Source organism: Camelus dromedarius, chromosome 15 (assembly GCF_036321535.1).
Source record: "Camelus dromedarius isolate mCamDro1 chromosome 15, mCamDro1.pat, whole genome shotgun sequence".
Taxonomy (NCBI): domain Eukaryota; kingdom Metazoa; phylum Chordata; class Mammalia; order Artiodactyla; family Camelidae; genus Camelus; species Camelus dromedarius.
Genome location: NC_087450.1, coordinates 19,617,300 through 19,633,228, shown reverse-complemented (window position 1 = coordinate 19,633,228; position 15,929 = coordinate 19,617,300). Strand labels below are relative to the sequence as shown.

General features: G+C 33.2%; 1 protein-coding gene across 6 annotated transcripts in view; it reads right to left on the bottom strand.

Moving 5' to 3' along the window:
- The window catches only part of USP34 (ubiquitin specific peptidase 34), a 202,416-nt gene that overhangs the window by 101,967 nt on the left and 84,520 nt on the right, over nt 1-15,929 (bottom strand). For all 6 annotated transcript variants that reach the window (XM_064494458.1, XM_031467101.2, XM_031467100.2 and 3 more), the window contains 5 exons: nt 11,087-11,176; nt 8,765-8,860; nt 4,361-4,443; nt 1,767-1,921; nt 512-625 (listed from right to left, as the gene is read on the bottom strand). In XM_064494458.1, coding sequence (XP_064350528.1) covers nt 512-625; nt 1,767-1,921; nt 4,361-4,443; nt 8,765-8,860; nt 11,087-11,176 — 538 coding nt within the window. The remainder of the gene's footprint in view (nt 1-511; nt 626-1,766; nt 1,922-4,360; nt 4,444-8,764; nt 8,861-11,086; nt 11,177-15,929) is intronic.

Below are 15,929 nucleotides of genomic sequence, written 5' to 3'. Positions count from 1 at the left end.
TCAGATTTTAGACAAATCAACCTTCTACTTGGTAAAATTCTTCTCTATTAGTCAAGAAATGTGCAATAAGTTATTCTAATTGAGTTATAATTAGCATACAATATTATATTAGCTTCAGATGTACAGCAAAGTGATTCAACATTTTTATACATTGAAATGATCACTGCAGTAAGATCAATTACCATCTGTCACCATACAAAGTTGTTACAGTATTATTGACTGTATTATCTATGTGTACATCATATGTTCATGACATTTATTTTATAGCTGAAAGTTTGTACCACAAGTTTTCATTAAGTACAACCAAGGTTATCTTTAGTAATGAAAAATCAACTTTGCTTTATAAAACTTTTTAAAACCAAAATAAGCTTTTTGAAACCTTAGAATAAAAGTCTGCACAGTTAGTAAATTCAACGCTTGGTAGACTATGTAAGTCACTAAGCTACTTTGAGGAATAAAAAAAAAAAATTCCACAAGTTGACTTAATAAAGTGACAAGTCTAAATCCATACCTCAGAGTTTGAACCACCATCATAGGCACTGGTAGCCAATCGAGCCAAGTTACAGAGATGCTGAAACAGGTTTAAGCCAGTCATGCTAATCGTTTCAGGCTTTAGCTGGGGCATCTTTAAAAAAAGTTTTTTTAAAGATAGTTCAGTGTGAAAATTAATTTAACAGATTTCATTTTATTGGGTTTAACATAACAGATTTAAGTAGTTAACAAACTTTACTAAAAATATTGAAGACAATGTATCAGCTCAGGTTTTTAGTGATAATTTAAAAACAGATTAAATTTAATGAAAATTTTATTCACATAGTAACTGAAATCCATCTAATACGTGTTTCAATTTTTGAGATGTACATAGGTACATAGGCCCAAATCAGAGGAAATTAACCGAAAATGTTTATCATTTAGTGTATACCTACACCAGACACATTTGTAAGATGTACAGCTACATGTACAGCTTGTGTGTAAATTAGAGCTTGAAATTAAGATACCTGAAGGTCTATTTGTAGATCTGTCTTGGATTTACTGAGTTAGTTTATATTACCAAAATTCATTCATATGTACTCAATTCTACCACAGAGATGAGTGTTCACAGAGAGCCTTTATAATCTCAAAAACCAGCACAGAAATAATAAAGTCTATTGCTTAATTATCATCGATGTTTTAAAATTCAAATGGAAAATTATCACCTGAATCACTTTTGGCATCTGATAAAAACAAAAAAATTGATAGAACAGTATCCTTAATATCATGATAGCACTACCTAAAAATGCCTTCCAAGGAATCTATAAATCTAAAGATTGGCTTCTATGTGCCCAAAGACAGAATAAAAACCACAACCGTTTAACTAAGAAGAGTCAATATATTCTATAGCTTTCACCCGAGCAGGTGTGGGCACCACCCCTGAAAACCTGAACTATAATGGTATCAATGATTTTAAAAATACACACCAACCCCCCCCACATTACTTATTAGTGTATACCTGAAGAGTTATTTTATTACTGTTAGTTTAAGTACTTTAGTTAAGAAAGATTTTTGTAAGTATAAACTAAGTATTCATTTAGATATAAACACTGTAGAGGACAAAATTAAAGCTAATCTAAATGGCAAAAATTACATAAGGACTGCTGAAAAGCAGTCCATTTTTTTTAAGTATCTCAAAAGAAGAAAAAGTGAGTATTAGAGTTTGTATTTCAAGAGAGAAAAAGGATACATAGAAAAATGACATAAACAATAAAGCTGCCAAGAAATAAAATTACCTTCTCCAGGAAAAGATGTTTGTAGGTTTCCATTCCCATAGCATGTTGATCTTTACTTCGAACTTGATTTAAAAACCAATGGAGTGCATCATCGTAACACTCAGAGTCTTCTACTAAACAATGCCATAAAATGTCAACTTGCTCCAAACTTAACCCTAGATGAAAATTACATAATTTAAATCATGGTACAACACACAACATTTTCATCCTAATTCAATGTATTAGAAGCACCAATATATACAGAAATATAAAAATTATTTCATAAGAGATTTCATATAACTTATGCTTTCAAACATAGTTAAATATACTATATATATAAATCATCTTTTAAAAAAGTAACTTATATAATATCCTAGAAAAGCCATTGGGTCTGATAATCATTCTCCCTAAAATATGAGCTTATCATTGTATTCTAGTAAACATGATTAAAGGGAGGTAATCCCCAAAGTTCAGTCAGTCCTAAGGTTTAGGGGTTAAGAATAGAGTGAATACCATGTTCAAAGCTCATTCTAAGCACACAGGAGATAATAAATGTCACTAAGCATTATTTTTGTTAACTATGAAAAGAAAGATCCTTATGATGAATAAAATAAAAGGGAACTGATTGCCTAAAACAGAACAGCAATATATCAGGGTATACAATTAGCTAGGAGGCCAATGTAATGAGATGAAATCTGTTTGGTACTTTGACCCAAGTATTACATAATTCCAAAGCGTGGCAGAAGGAATCCGAAGAACTACCCAGAATCAAAGAGAAGGCATTAGAGTAATTTCAAGTCTGAATATTGATGTGCGACAATCCAAAAGAGTAGAATAAAAACATCAAAGGGATTTCTAAAGTATATCATAAGGGGTTCAAAAGCCTGGGCATATTCCCCAGTGAGAAGGCATCTGAAAGGATGATAGAATCCTAAGAAATTTTTCTCCCCTGGGAAAAGTAGATGAGATCCAGAATGCAGAAAAACACCTCAGAAAATACTTACCTAGTAGCAATATCAGTCTAAAGAATTGGATCAGAAAAAACTGTCCAATCAGTTTCTCACAGAAACAGTTAAGGTATGGATTGATTACCTGTTCTAAGAAGATTTTTGTGCCCCTAAGAGCTAACATAAAAAAACTAGAAACAACCTTTAGTGTATATTGTAACTTAAACATTATAACTTCACATCAACTAATCAAGAGAGATAAGTGAAGAAAACAGATTAACAGTCCTTAAAAAAAGCATCCAGGTAAATTACAGTAAACTATATGACAAAATAGAAGTGGCTGAACCACCAATCCACACTCAATAGGCAACATATAAGTTTCTGTCACTGTTCTAAGTTTCTTGAAGACTACAGTGACTGGTATATTAAAAATCAGTATCAACTTACCAAATGTAACTTTAGAGTAACCACATTATACCTGACAGGAACTGTGCCAGTTAGAGAAAAATAATTATGATGTATGATGATGATAAGTGAAGCCTGCAATTTGATTTTATCTGGAGTAGCTATTGAAAGCCCATACAAAAAGAGTATCTTCTGTACCCAATGGGATAGGAGAAGCAGAATAGTTTATTTTTCAAATACTGAGAAGAGTGGTTCTATGAAAATCTATACTCAACAAACATGAAACTTAATGGTGATATGAAATTGTTTATGCTAACAACATCTGTTTTGGTTTGACTTCTCCATATATAAGGTCTTTTAAAATATTTTATATTATATGTTTCTTATATGTTATCAATCATAATGGGTATAATAAATGACCTAATAACATGAAATGTAAGTTTCCTGTCAAGAAACAGGTATCTTCATTTTAAAATCTATTGGTATCACAATGTTAGTGGCATTTGTTAGAAACAGCTTGACTTAAGTAAGAAATTACAGACTTAAACAGTAAGATAAATACATGCTTTGTCTAGTAAAACCATCACCAGTTTGACTATATTAACCACTGCTAAAGAAAGAGAATGTCCTGCTAATAAATGGTTTACTGACACGGACACACAGAAAAAGAGGGTGGAGCATGAAAGAAAACACAATCAGTCTAGCAAGAGAAAGGGAGCTCTGGCCAAAAGAAATCAAGCTTCCTCCTTTGTGAGAATATCTAAAGCATGTGATTTGGAAACAGTTCACACTTTGAATATACCAGACCAATCTCTTTTTTTTCTTGATTAAATGTTGCTGAAATTGAGTTTGATATTTATCTAAATAAAGTGAGGGTTTCTAAGTATCATCTATGAAGCCAAGCAATTTTGGATAAAATTAACCCTGACAGTAATATGTAGAAAGTGTTTTCAATTGGAGTAATAGGAAGATTCTATAATCAGAGGTAATAAAAAGTAGTCACCCTAACATGATAGGTTCCCCTATTCCAAACATTTAATTCTTGAAATGACTCTTTTATCCACTGAGAAACTGATATTTTCAGAGACAAAAGAACGTATCAAGGTCAAGTTCCTATTACCATATACCACACCTAGACGACATTTAGTATTAAGAGTAATCTGACCACCACAGAAATCTAAAGGCATGAGTATATTTAACTGGACTCTTTGAAGAATCCATAAACATCCAAAAACTGGTTAAAATATTGATTTAAAAACTTACTGAAATGATCAGGTGATCCCAGAGTTGAAAACACACAAGTTAAGAACTGAAGTCGTACTTGAACTTCGGCACTATGGCTGTACCTATATTTAAAAAGTCATTAAAATAATTAACTGAGAGATCCTATTTTTTTAAATTACTTTTAAAGATTTAAAGTCCCTAATATTAAATTATACCAAATACGTAAAATTTCATTTAATAATTCATAATTAACATGTTAACTACATAACTTTGGTTACACACACACATACACACAAAATGCCATAAAGCCAAATGTGGTTAAGATTTATGTTATTTAATATTATAAAAATCTGTAAACTATTAGAGCACATACTTCCAAATTAGATAAAGTAGATAAGAACTAAACACTAGAACAAAGAAGTAAGTCATTTAAAAATTATGCAGTATGTACATAAGTTAGAATACTTAATAAAAACTACACTTCCTCTTACAAATTGCATATTTCATTACCACTGTCCCTCCAGTGATAATACTCTATTTCTTCAACAGGAAACATTAATAAAATATCTCTTCATAAAGAATACAGCTGATACCAAATTCGCATTTTTAAATGTTATTTCAAATCTAAGTAATTGTAATTCATGTGTACAAAGTGCAAAGGATACTCTAAGAGTTGCCTTGGAAGCTTAAGTAGGTGATTTCACATGGTTCTTTGGGAATTTAGTTTGCAGGAATATGCGAAGGAACGGCATTTTAAGAAGTAAGCATTGGTCTGTGGTGTAGGAAGGGTAGGAGATGAGTCTGAAAAGGTAGACCGGGGCCAAACTGTGGCCAGTCTGAATGTCAGACAGTAGAGTTTACTATTGTTCTGGATGGAAAAGGAAGTCAATGACAGATGTTGGAGGAGAGAAAAGGGGTAATGATCAGGTTGGCATTTTAGGATTCTTTTAGCAACTGTGAACTGCATATTGAACTGTGTCTGTGATATCACAACATTCTAGTTCCCTCAAGCACCTGAACACCCCAATCAATGAGACTAAGTCAATCATGAGATCTTATTTATGTTACAAATCAAAAGGCGGGTAGTGGATGAATTGCCCAAATTATTTTGCCAGCAAAAGGAAGCAGCCAGTCTGAGCCTTGATCTATATATTTCAGTTTGCAAAGAGTCAAAGAGCCTCTTAATTCAATTCCTTAAAATCTTTAAGGTAAAGAATAAAATTTTAAACACTTCCCAAAATTAGCTGTTTCAAAAATTACACTAGATTTGCTATTAAAGTTTAAAGTTAAGATTTTCTGAAGATTACATTTGCTGGATGTATCTTTGTTTCCCTTTACTGTCTCATATTAACACTGGCAAAGAAAAGATAAACTTCTGCCTCATTACTGCTGCAGTATCTATGAAGATAAAAGTACTTGTGGCAAGGTGACTGGGAGTGCAAGAGAGGGGGATACAGTAAGCAACTCATAGACGAGAACGCTATCCAGATAAAATTCAAGACCAACTCTTAATAGTTCTCAACCTTTTACTAAAAGGACAGAGATTTTGTAGCAGAAACTTTGGAGTACAGGTTCAAATGCGAGTTCTATCATACATCAGTTCTGTGATTTTAAGTTATTGCACTTCTCTGAGCCCAAGTATAGGGAATGTTGGTTACAGACAAAAAGGGAATAATGTCTTGTCCTTTACAAAGTGCCTTTACTTCCTGAACACTTCCTTCCCCTATACTTATATCTCCGAGTAAGGGACCTAGAATCCTAGAAGGCATGGATCCAGTTCCTTTGTCCTCCCTTCTTCAGCTTCCACAGTACTGCCACTGTCTCCACACTTCAGAGGACTCTGCCTTTGTCAGAATCACACTGGCTGCTGAAATCACCAGCCAGGAAGTCTCCTGGGGTGCAAATCAACAGTGTTATCAGTACCGATAAATTCTCCTGGGCTTGTCCATGGCTCCCAACATCGCAGAAAATATAGAATAAAAATAATCTCCCTATAGGCATAAAACTTTAGTGACAAACTAACACTTAAAAAAAAATCATTCTCTTTGTAGCTTCAATGTTAACACAGGATTTTTCTCTAGCGGCCACTGGATTCAAGAAATGTGTAACACATCCATTTATGAAATGAAGTGTTTCACAAGAGTGACACAAGAATCTCCTTGTCCTAGGTGAAAATCTTAGAACTTTCCCTGCTATAATCTCCACTGAACAAATAGAAAGTAATGTGCCACAAACTAATGAAGTCTGCATGCTTTAACAAAGAGCTACAAATGTACAAATGTTTTACAGCCTGAAGAAACAAGGGAATTATACTGAAACAGTCCAGACAACATCTCTCTGTTCTAAGATTTTATTCCCCTAAAATGTCAGGGAACAAGGCAGATTGGAGGATTGGAAGGATACTCTCATGTACCCTAGAAAAGCAGAAAACTCATCTCCAAAGATCACATTTTTTTTTTAACCGCAGAAACAATGCTTTTATCAGGCTCTACCTCTGGCTCCACTAAAAGTGACCAACTTCCCTGTAGCCGAAGCTGTGAACAATCAAGTTTCATATCTGCGTTCATTTTTGGCACTTAATGCTGGGCTTTCTGTTTCTGAGGATGGCTCATCTATGTCTTTCACTCCCCTCTGTTAAGCTCCCATCCCTGCTCTTCAAGCACACAAGTTGTGGCTCTGGTGGGAGCTCTTTTATAACTTAAGTGTTCTTCTGTTGACAGGTAATTTGAATTCTGCCTCCTAAACATGGTGGTCATGTGTGGTTTTTTTTTTTTTTTTTTTTTTTTGCTCCTTGCTGATCTTAAAGCTTTTATAGAGTATGTATGGAGTTGCTCAGATTCAGGTCACGATTATCCTCACCACTGCTTCAAGAATAATAATTAAAGGAGGACAGACTATGAACAACACTTAGAATTTCAGTAAGATTTAAAGAGAATGCATCTTATATAGAGGTAATTTTATAAGCAAAGCTATGAAACAGAGTAAATTTAAGAAAGTCTCAAAAATAATTTGACAGGCTTGAAAACAGGATATTTAAAAAAAAAAAATCATTGAACAAAAAACAGGAAAGTTTAGTTTAGATTTTAGAGAGCCCAGAATACTAGACTGAAGAAACTGGAATTTATTTTTCATGCAGTTTCTTGTTTGTTTTATACCATAGTTTGCTTTAGCCAGGTACCTACAATTTATAGATCATCTATTATGTGCCAGATACAGCTTATTAATTTAATTCTTGAGTTATTTATCATCTCAAGTTTAAATGTTCTCATTTTTAAAATAAGACTTCCTACCTCAAATGAACTGTTCTGTATCTTGAAGTTAATAATACTTAAAAGGTATCTGGCACATAGTAAGGATCAATGAACACTGGCTATTTTTATCACCATCATCATCATCATCATCACTATTTATGTTTGGAAATAAAAGTATACCAAAAAGGCCCCAAATCTCCAAGTTTTAGGTGACTAGGAGGATGGTGGTACTCTGAAGAGCACAGTAAAATCTGGAGAAAGAGCTAATTTGTGGTTGAAGATACATGAATCCATTTTTGGAGATGAGTAGTATGCCTTAGAAGTCTACAACTTTTCTGAACACTTCTAAAGTCTGATCAGTTCTGATCTATATGCAAGTTTTCTATGTGGACGTTTTCTCAATAAATACTGTGGCTACTTCTCTTATTCACTTGATGTGCGCTGATACTGACCCTGAGCTGCTTTTCCTGAATTGACTACCAGCTTCCACTAACTGACTCACAAGCAGAAACTTTCTGAATTCTACATGTTTCCTTTTTGGTAAGCATCTCTCTATAAGAAGCTTTAAACACAGCCATAACACTAGTCAATTTCTACCAACTCTTACTTAGACTCACTTCAAAATATTGAGAATATTTTTAATGATGAAATACTAGCCAGTTATAATATCACAGTTTTTAAAGTTTTCACACATCCTGAACTAATATAAGTATCCAATTATAATAATAAAGGAAAGTGTTTTAAAATAATTCTCTGTTAAATCTACTTGTGTGGAAGCAAATATTTCAGAAGTTTTAGAATCCATGAGTAATACATTAATAAAAGGATATTTTGGTGATTTCTGAAAAAAATATTTACTTTTGATTCCTGAAAGCAATGACTTTGAACTGAACTCAACAGTGAAGTAAGTCAGAAAGTAACACATTATATAAACTGACTATACTTCAATTAAAAAAAATAAGTGAAGGTTAATCAACAAAGTTATATAACCTACATTTCCCTAAGAATTATAAAAATAACCTTATAAAATTCTTCAACTTACAGAGAATTTCTTTCTCTTAAAAATTATATAAGTAAAATTTTCATTACATTTATTTACTATACGAAAGAAAAAGAGTAGGAACACTGTAAAATTATCTTCCACAGGAAAGACAATCAACACACATAACTTAGCTAGTTAAGGAATACTCACAGTGCATGCTTTTGTCTTCCTTCTCTTACAGCTTGAATATAGTATACCAAATTATCAAAGAAAAGCTTCATCATGTTCAGTTCTTTTTCTGCCCACCTTGCCAATTGAAAGAAAAAATAATTTTAAAGGATCAGAGAATAAATTTATTTTAGGATAGGGGAAAAACTATCTTAAAAAATCTTCAAAAGCAAAGCCGTTCAATTATCAAAAACTTCTAAGTTCTATTTATAATTAAATTGTGAAAAAGGTATAAAGCAATGCACCTTAATTTTGATGAAGTTAAAGTACTATTGTTTTTTAACTCTAAAAATAATCTCTGTGAAGGGGATAAAAATGTCTGGCAGAATGCTAATTATAAATGATTAACTTGAATTAATATTAAAAAACAGTATGATACAGTCCTTGTAAGGATGGACTGTGTGCCTTGTTCATTGTTTAGCGGAGTGCCTAGCAGAACACATACAATATGAACTAACCGAGTGAATCAGTTGGGTTTTTTATTGTAAATAATTTGCTGTTTTAAATGATTTTTTAATCAAAGAAATATTCAGGTATTAAGCTCCAACACACACTAGAATAAAAAAAGAAATAATGAATGATAAAAATAATCAAAGATGCCAGGGTCCATAACTAACAATTTATTCCATATAATACTTACTAGCAATGTATCTATAACATGTATAGATGTAGAAGTATTGAAATCCCAAAACTTCTGATGTAATTTACATCATGTTTTTGCCATAGCCTTCTTTTCAAAATAAGTTACTCTTGCCTTGCCAACTACTTGCCAGTCTGTTTGCTGGCTACCTTAAGATTTACTAAGAGGATCAAAGATAACAATTTCCAATTTTAAAATATGGGCCATTAGAGTTTGAGAGATAATACATTATCAAATGTTGAGTGCTGCTGCACATAATAAATTCACAGTAAGTGGAAGTTTTTGCTATTATTGATGCCAACTAACCATAGGAGTGCAGAGGTTTTTTTTTAAGTGATCCACTTAATGACATTTAGGATACCAGTCTCATCTTGGAATTAACTGAGCTCCTTTATATTTAATTCAAGGAATAACCTAAAATGGTTTCAACTCAATATACTTAGGTTCAGGTACTTGATGAGTTACTCAGTATTCAGTTTTGTACTTTTGTAAGAATGTTATCCTTTGTTACTCCTCAGTATAAACCCCACATGACAACAATATCAACCTGCCCAAGTTAGCTATCAATGAATCACTATAATACTTTTGAATTTTGTAATTCGGCCATTTAAAAACTATGGGAAGAGTCAATAAAATAAAACTCATGCTATTCTTGTACTTAAAGGATGCTAAATGCTTTCCCCCCATTCCTCTGTTTAGCATCTCAAAGACCCTCTTTGCACTCACAAATAGAATTGTCACTAGGGTCATACTGTAATATTAACCGAAGAAGAGACCTTCACAGATGCTTTAAAAAAAAAAAAAAAGTAATAAAGGTTCAGGCTAAATAGATCCCCTATTAAAAGAAAAATAAAAAGCAGGGGCTATAACTCAAAAGAACTAACTTCATCCTATTTACAACTATAGTGTAGACTTCCAAGAATTTTAAAAATCATATTCATTCGGAAAGCAAACAAGTACTCCTAGCAATTACTCTTAGATGTGAGAAGGAATTGGATAAAACACCATCCTTCCTGACCTCACAAATAATCCTTTAACAGGTCTAATTTTTCTTAAAATTTAGAAGTCTCTGCAATCTCTCCAAAAAGTCTATTTTAAATAAAACAAATAATACATTCTTACAAGTTAATGACATTTGTGACAGCCAACTTTCTCCAAAATATTATCAAAAATTGGATCAGTATCGTATCAAAGTACTCTCCTTAAAAGAATTCTTTAACATTCATCCTAAGTTTTCTATATATGTAAAGGATTAATAGGGTGATTGATCAAGATTATCCCTAACATGTCTAAAACCAATTCCTAGTAATGGGAAAAATTAAAGGCATCCTCAAGTGTTTAATGTGTGAATCTTCTTCAGGAGTCCTTTGCCATGGCCAGATGTACAGAAAACCTTTACCCTAAAATTATAGCATTAATTGTTACAGTATTTTTTTCCAACTACAAAGAATACAAAAGTCAGATTTCCTACTGATGGGGATATAATCTCGAGGGAGCTAAGCGGCAGAGATAGCACTCTGAGAAATGTAAGAAAACATTTAAACTACACAAAATTCAAATTTTCCTGGTGCAGAATAAAAGCTAGTAAGTTACTCAAAACTTTGATAATTATGATTTGAAAAAAGCATTTAAAATGAATACTTCTGTTTCTTTTATTTACTTACATTGTAATCCAATGTGTATCATAACTGCTCCCAAACTGCTGAAAAGTACCAAACAGTTTTGGAAGAAGACGAAGTGAAATTACTACTGATCTGAAACAGCAAGAACAGGTATTTGTAGAATAAAATAATTTTAACTACTATCAATAATTCTAGCTTTTAACAGAAATTCAACTATTTGAAATCTTAAATGCAAAAAGATTTAATGAACTTTACCTATATTTCTATGCTAACATTAAAAAAAATTTTCTCAAGTATCAATTTATTATACATTGGGGCAAGAAATCCAAGTTTTAAAAACCCAATTCAAGGTTTTTAAAGTAAAATATACAATATAAATAACTGAGTATAAAAACAAGCAAAGAGCATTTAAATGTAAATATGTTTTTCATGAAAGTATTCTCTAAAGAGTCATTGGTGTTTCTGAGGATTTAATCAAGGAAAACAGGAACCAGCAGCTTAGTTAGGTAAATTATCTAGAGCAGGGCTTCTCAAAGTTTAGTGTGCACTTGATTCACCTGGGAAGATACTGTTAAAATGCAAATTCTGATTCAGTAGGTCTAGGGTAGGTTCAGGATTGCATTCCTAATAAACTCATAAGTGATAGTCAAATTGCTGGTTTGCTGGATCATATTCTGAGCAGCAATAATGTAGAAAACATTTTTCAAATTATACAAATTATCACTTTCTCACTAATTCTCACATAATATAATCTGCATCTAAATTGAGAATCACTGCATGATGAGCCATGTTAATGATTGAAGCACACAATACACCTCAAGCATAAAGGGGCCAAAAGTTGATAGGAAACCACTCTAAAACCTCAAGTAGATCTGAGTATGTCTATCTTTTGGGGTGGGAGGGGAATGGGGTATAGAGAACATACTGACATACAAATCCCCGAAGTCCTAGTAGGCAAGGAGGTTGGCTGCAGGAGCCTTGAAAGAAGCAAAACAAACTCTAATAATGTACTGAATTTCTTTTATTTTTAAGCTCAGGTGCCAATATTGCTTCATGAAAGGATTTTTGAAAAGAGAAAAAGTTGGCACCCTACCACAAATAAGTCCTCAAAAATGCCTACTCTTTTCGAGAAAGGTACCAGGGATGTTAGAATACAGGGTTGCATTGCTGGGTAGGAGGGAAACAGTGGTGGATAGAGTAGGAGAAATTAGACAAGTTCCTGTTTCTAAATAAAACCCAAAGCACTTAAGTGGGACTACAAAGCCTTGTGTGACCTATCCCCATTCCTCCTATCAGTTCAGCTTAATTTCCTTCCCATCTTTCTTTTTGCTATTCCTTCAACACACAACAAGCACATTCCTACCTTAGGGCCTTTGCTACTAGCTCTACTTGGAATATTCTTTACCTGTAAGTTATCTACCTGAAGGACTCCTTCCCTCACTTTATTAGTTTCTTCAATTATCAACAGAAAGGATGGCTCTGACAACTCTATGTTAAATAATATCCTTCCAATGCTCCACGAACCTCTTTATTTCCCTTGATTCCTTCCTGACATTTTTCATTCATCATCATCCGATTACCCTAAACCATCCTGGTTCTTTGCTTGATTCAAAGTTTTTGTTGTAACCAGAAGCTTATTACTAGGCAACAGTGTGTTGAGACCCTAACTTCACGTTGCCTTAGTAGAATGAATACACTTGCTGGTGGTCTTCACAGTTAAGGTCACATTTGGACTATTTTTTCCTAATCTTAGACTCCATATTTTAAGAAGACTGATGTGTTCTACAAAATGCTTTTCAGTCACTTTTAATTACAGTATACTTCAAAAGTTGACATGAAATGCTGTATATAATATAGTCTTTACAGAGGGAAAACAAAACCCAAAAAGTTACATAGTACCATCCATTTCTTAATTACATGAACCTTTATTTATGTAAACAGAATCCCTGACACATGCAATCATTTTACTAGAGAAATCTTTCGTATACAAAGGCAAAAAACTTCACACACAGGTTAAGTATCTATAGTGGATCACAAATGGCAAAAAACAGCACGCTGGATAGGTTTCCAGAGTCTCAAATCAATTCTTGAGAAGCCACGGAATTTCAGGAGATACCTAGCATAGGATATGAACCTACCTTCTAGTAAACATAAAATACTAAAGGGGCTAATTACAACCCAACCTCTACTACTTCCACCCTACTCACTGGACAGCAGTCTTAACTCACTTAATCACAGTAACTACTACACTGAAAAGTCATGGACTTTTCATTGCGAGAGCTACTGTCTACCTCATGCCCTCACTTTATGACAACATCTTGCAAACCAGTCTACTATGTGTTTCTGTGTGTAACTTTAAACTTCCTGAACTGATGAAATGATATTATGTGCTTTATAGAACAATCTACCTAAGGCTAAATGTGCACAAGACACATGCTACATATCACAGAGACTACACAAGGTATTTTTAAAGTGTTTACAGTGGTTTTGTATAAATGGTAGAATTATGGGCAATTTATGGAAGACTTTAATTTTCTTTTTCAGATCCCTGTGCTTCTCGAGAAGTAATAAGCCCACATTACTGTTCAAAAGAAAACTAAGTTCCTTTTATAAAATAAGCTGGTCTAAGACCATAGAAAAGCAAAAACAAAAATTGCTGACAGGTCTACAAACCGCAGCAAGTGAGGAACTAGAAAGAAAATGAAAAAGCACAGAGAAAATTAAAAAGAAGCACACATAAAACCTTTGTAAAGTACATAAAACAACTGACATCATCAAAAAGTAGACAACTTTTTTTTTTGGTCAAATGTTAAGAAAATGGTAAATGAGTCCCATTTGTTTGTTTCAACATAAGAATAGCTTTCCTATTAATATTAGCACTTGTGTGCAACATTCCTTTCTTACTGTGATGGCACACTCAGGCGGCTAGGCTTGGAGAAAGGATTCTTGTGTTTAGAATAAAATCTGTCAAACTCTGATGTCACTACTGACATTCTGGGCCACACCACTCTTTACTGTGGGAGGCTGTCCACTGCATTGAGGGATGTTTAGTATTTAGTAGCATCCCTGGCCCAAAGTAGTATCTCCAAATCCCACTTATTAGTATGACAACTCAAAATACCTCCAGGCACTGATTACTGCCTAGAAAAAAAATCTTCCCTATTGAAAAACCACTGGTTTATCAGGAAACTGAAACTAATGATGTTCAAAATTAATTTTTTAAAATCTGCATGATAATTTCAGTACATTCAGCTGGTATACACTGGATGTGTTGCATATTTCACAGGCTAAAAAATGCCACCATACTCTAAGTACCGGCACATATGACTAATTCAGTTAAGACTAGCATAATACAGCAGCCCTCTGAGGAGTAAATTTTGAGGGCAACATTAACATCAATACAATAGTTATGTTTACTATTATATTCAATAAACTATTCAATGTATATTCAATAAACCATTAAGTAACTATGATTAGGGTACAGGATTGCCTCCAACAAATGAAAAACGCTTGTCTTCAAGTAAACTTGGGTGTGAACAAATTAAAGCTTAAAAAATCCAAACTGGCGATTCTCCATTTTATACATAATTTTTTCCTTTTGTCTCTTTTAAGTTTCCCTACTTTTAAGAGAAATGCTCATTGTGAAAAAAATAGAAAATAGAAAAGCATTAAGAAGAAAAAATTAACTCTATCCTCCCAGAAATAACCATTCTACAGACTCACTTATTGCTTGCAATCTTTTTAGCCAAGTGGGCCCATATCATTACATAACCTTTGAAATCAGGACTCTTAAAGGCCACAGGATATTTCATCTTTCACATAGCTTTTTTTCCTTTGCATTGAAGTGTAACATACATGTAAAAACACACATAAATCTAAGTGACAGTTCAAAATATTAGGAGGTGAGCACAGCTGTGCAATGCACACCCACGTCAAGAAATCATCACCAGCGTTCCAGAAGCCTTGGCTGTGTCCTCTTTCCAGTCACTAACAATCCAAAAGTAACCATTATCCTGACTATTAAAACAATTTTCCTATTTTTAAACTTTATATAAATGGAGTAATAGAGATACTTCTTTGTATCTGGCTTCTCTCACTCAACATTATGTTTGTGAGATTCATTTACACTATTCCATGTAGCTGTAGTTCTTTTACTGTTACTACTACATATTATTCCATTCAACAAACAGTCCACAATTTAATTTACCTTCCTATTCTTTTTTTGGCATTTGGATAGCAGCATCAAGAATAGTTATTCTGAATAGTGCTTCTATGAACATTTTTGAATGTGCCTTTGGTGACCATTTGGATGTATTATCACAAGGCACACACTCAGCAGTGGAACTGCCAAGCCATAAAGTATGCAGATGCACATATAGGGAATCTAAGCTGATACATCCACTTTAAAAAACTGTTCAGTGTCGGGGAGCTATTATAGGTAAGTAGTAGAATGCATGCCTAGCTGCACGAGGTCCTGGGTTCTTAGATCCATTAAGAAAATAAATAAATCTAATTACTACCCCCTCCCCCCAAAAAAACTGTTCAGTGGTTTCACAAAGACTTTTAAAAAAACATTTTAAAATTAACTTCTATAATACCTACATAAATGAAGAAATATCATCTGGCCATTAAAAGCATTCCTTCTAAGGAATATATGCCAAATGAGGCAACTGATCCACTAATAGGAGTCTATTAGTGGTTTCTTATATCTGCATGAATAAGCAGTTTTTCTACTGTGATTGTTCAAATTAAAGCCCTTTAAAGACCAAAAGTAGAAAATGAAATATTGCACATATTTTTCTAAATCAATTAGATTAAAAAAAATTAAAGCCATAAAATATTCAATAAAATTAGACATTTATATCAGGCCTATGCAGATGTTAAG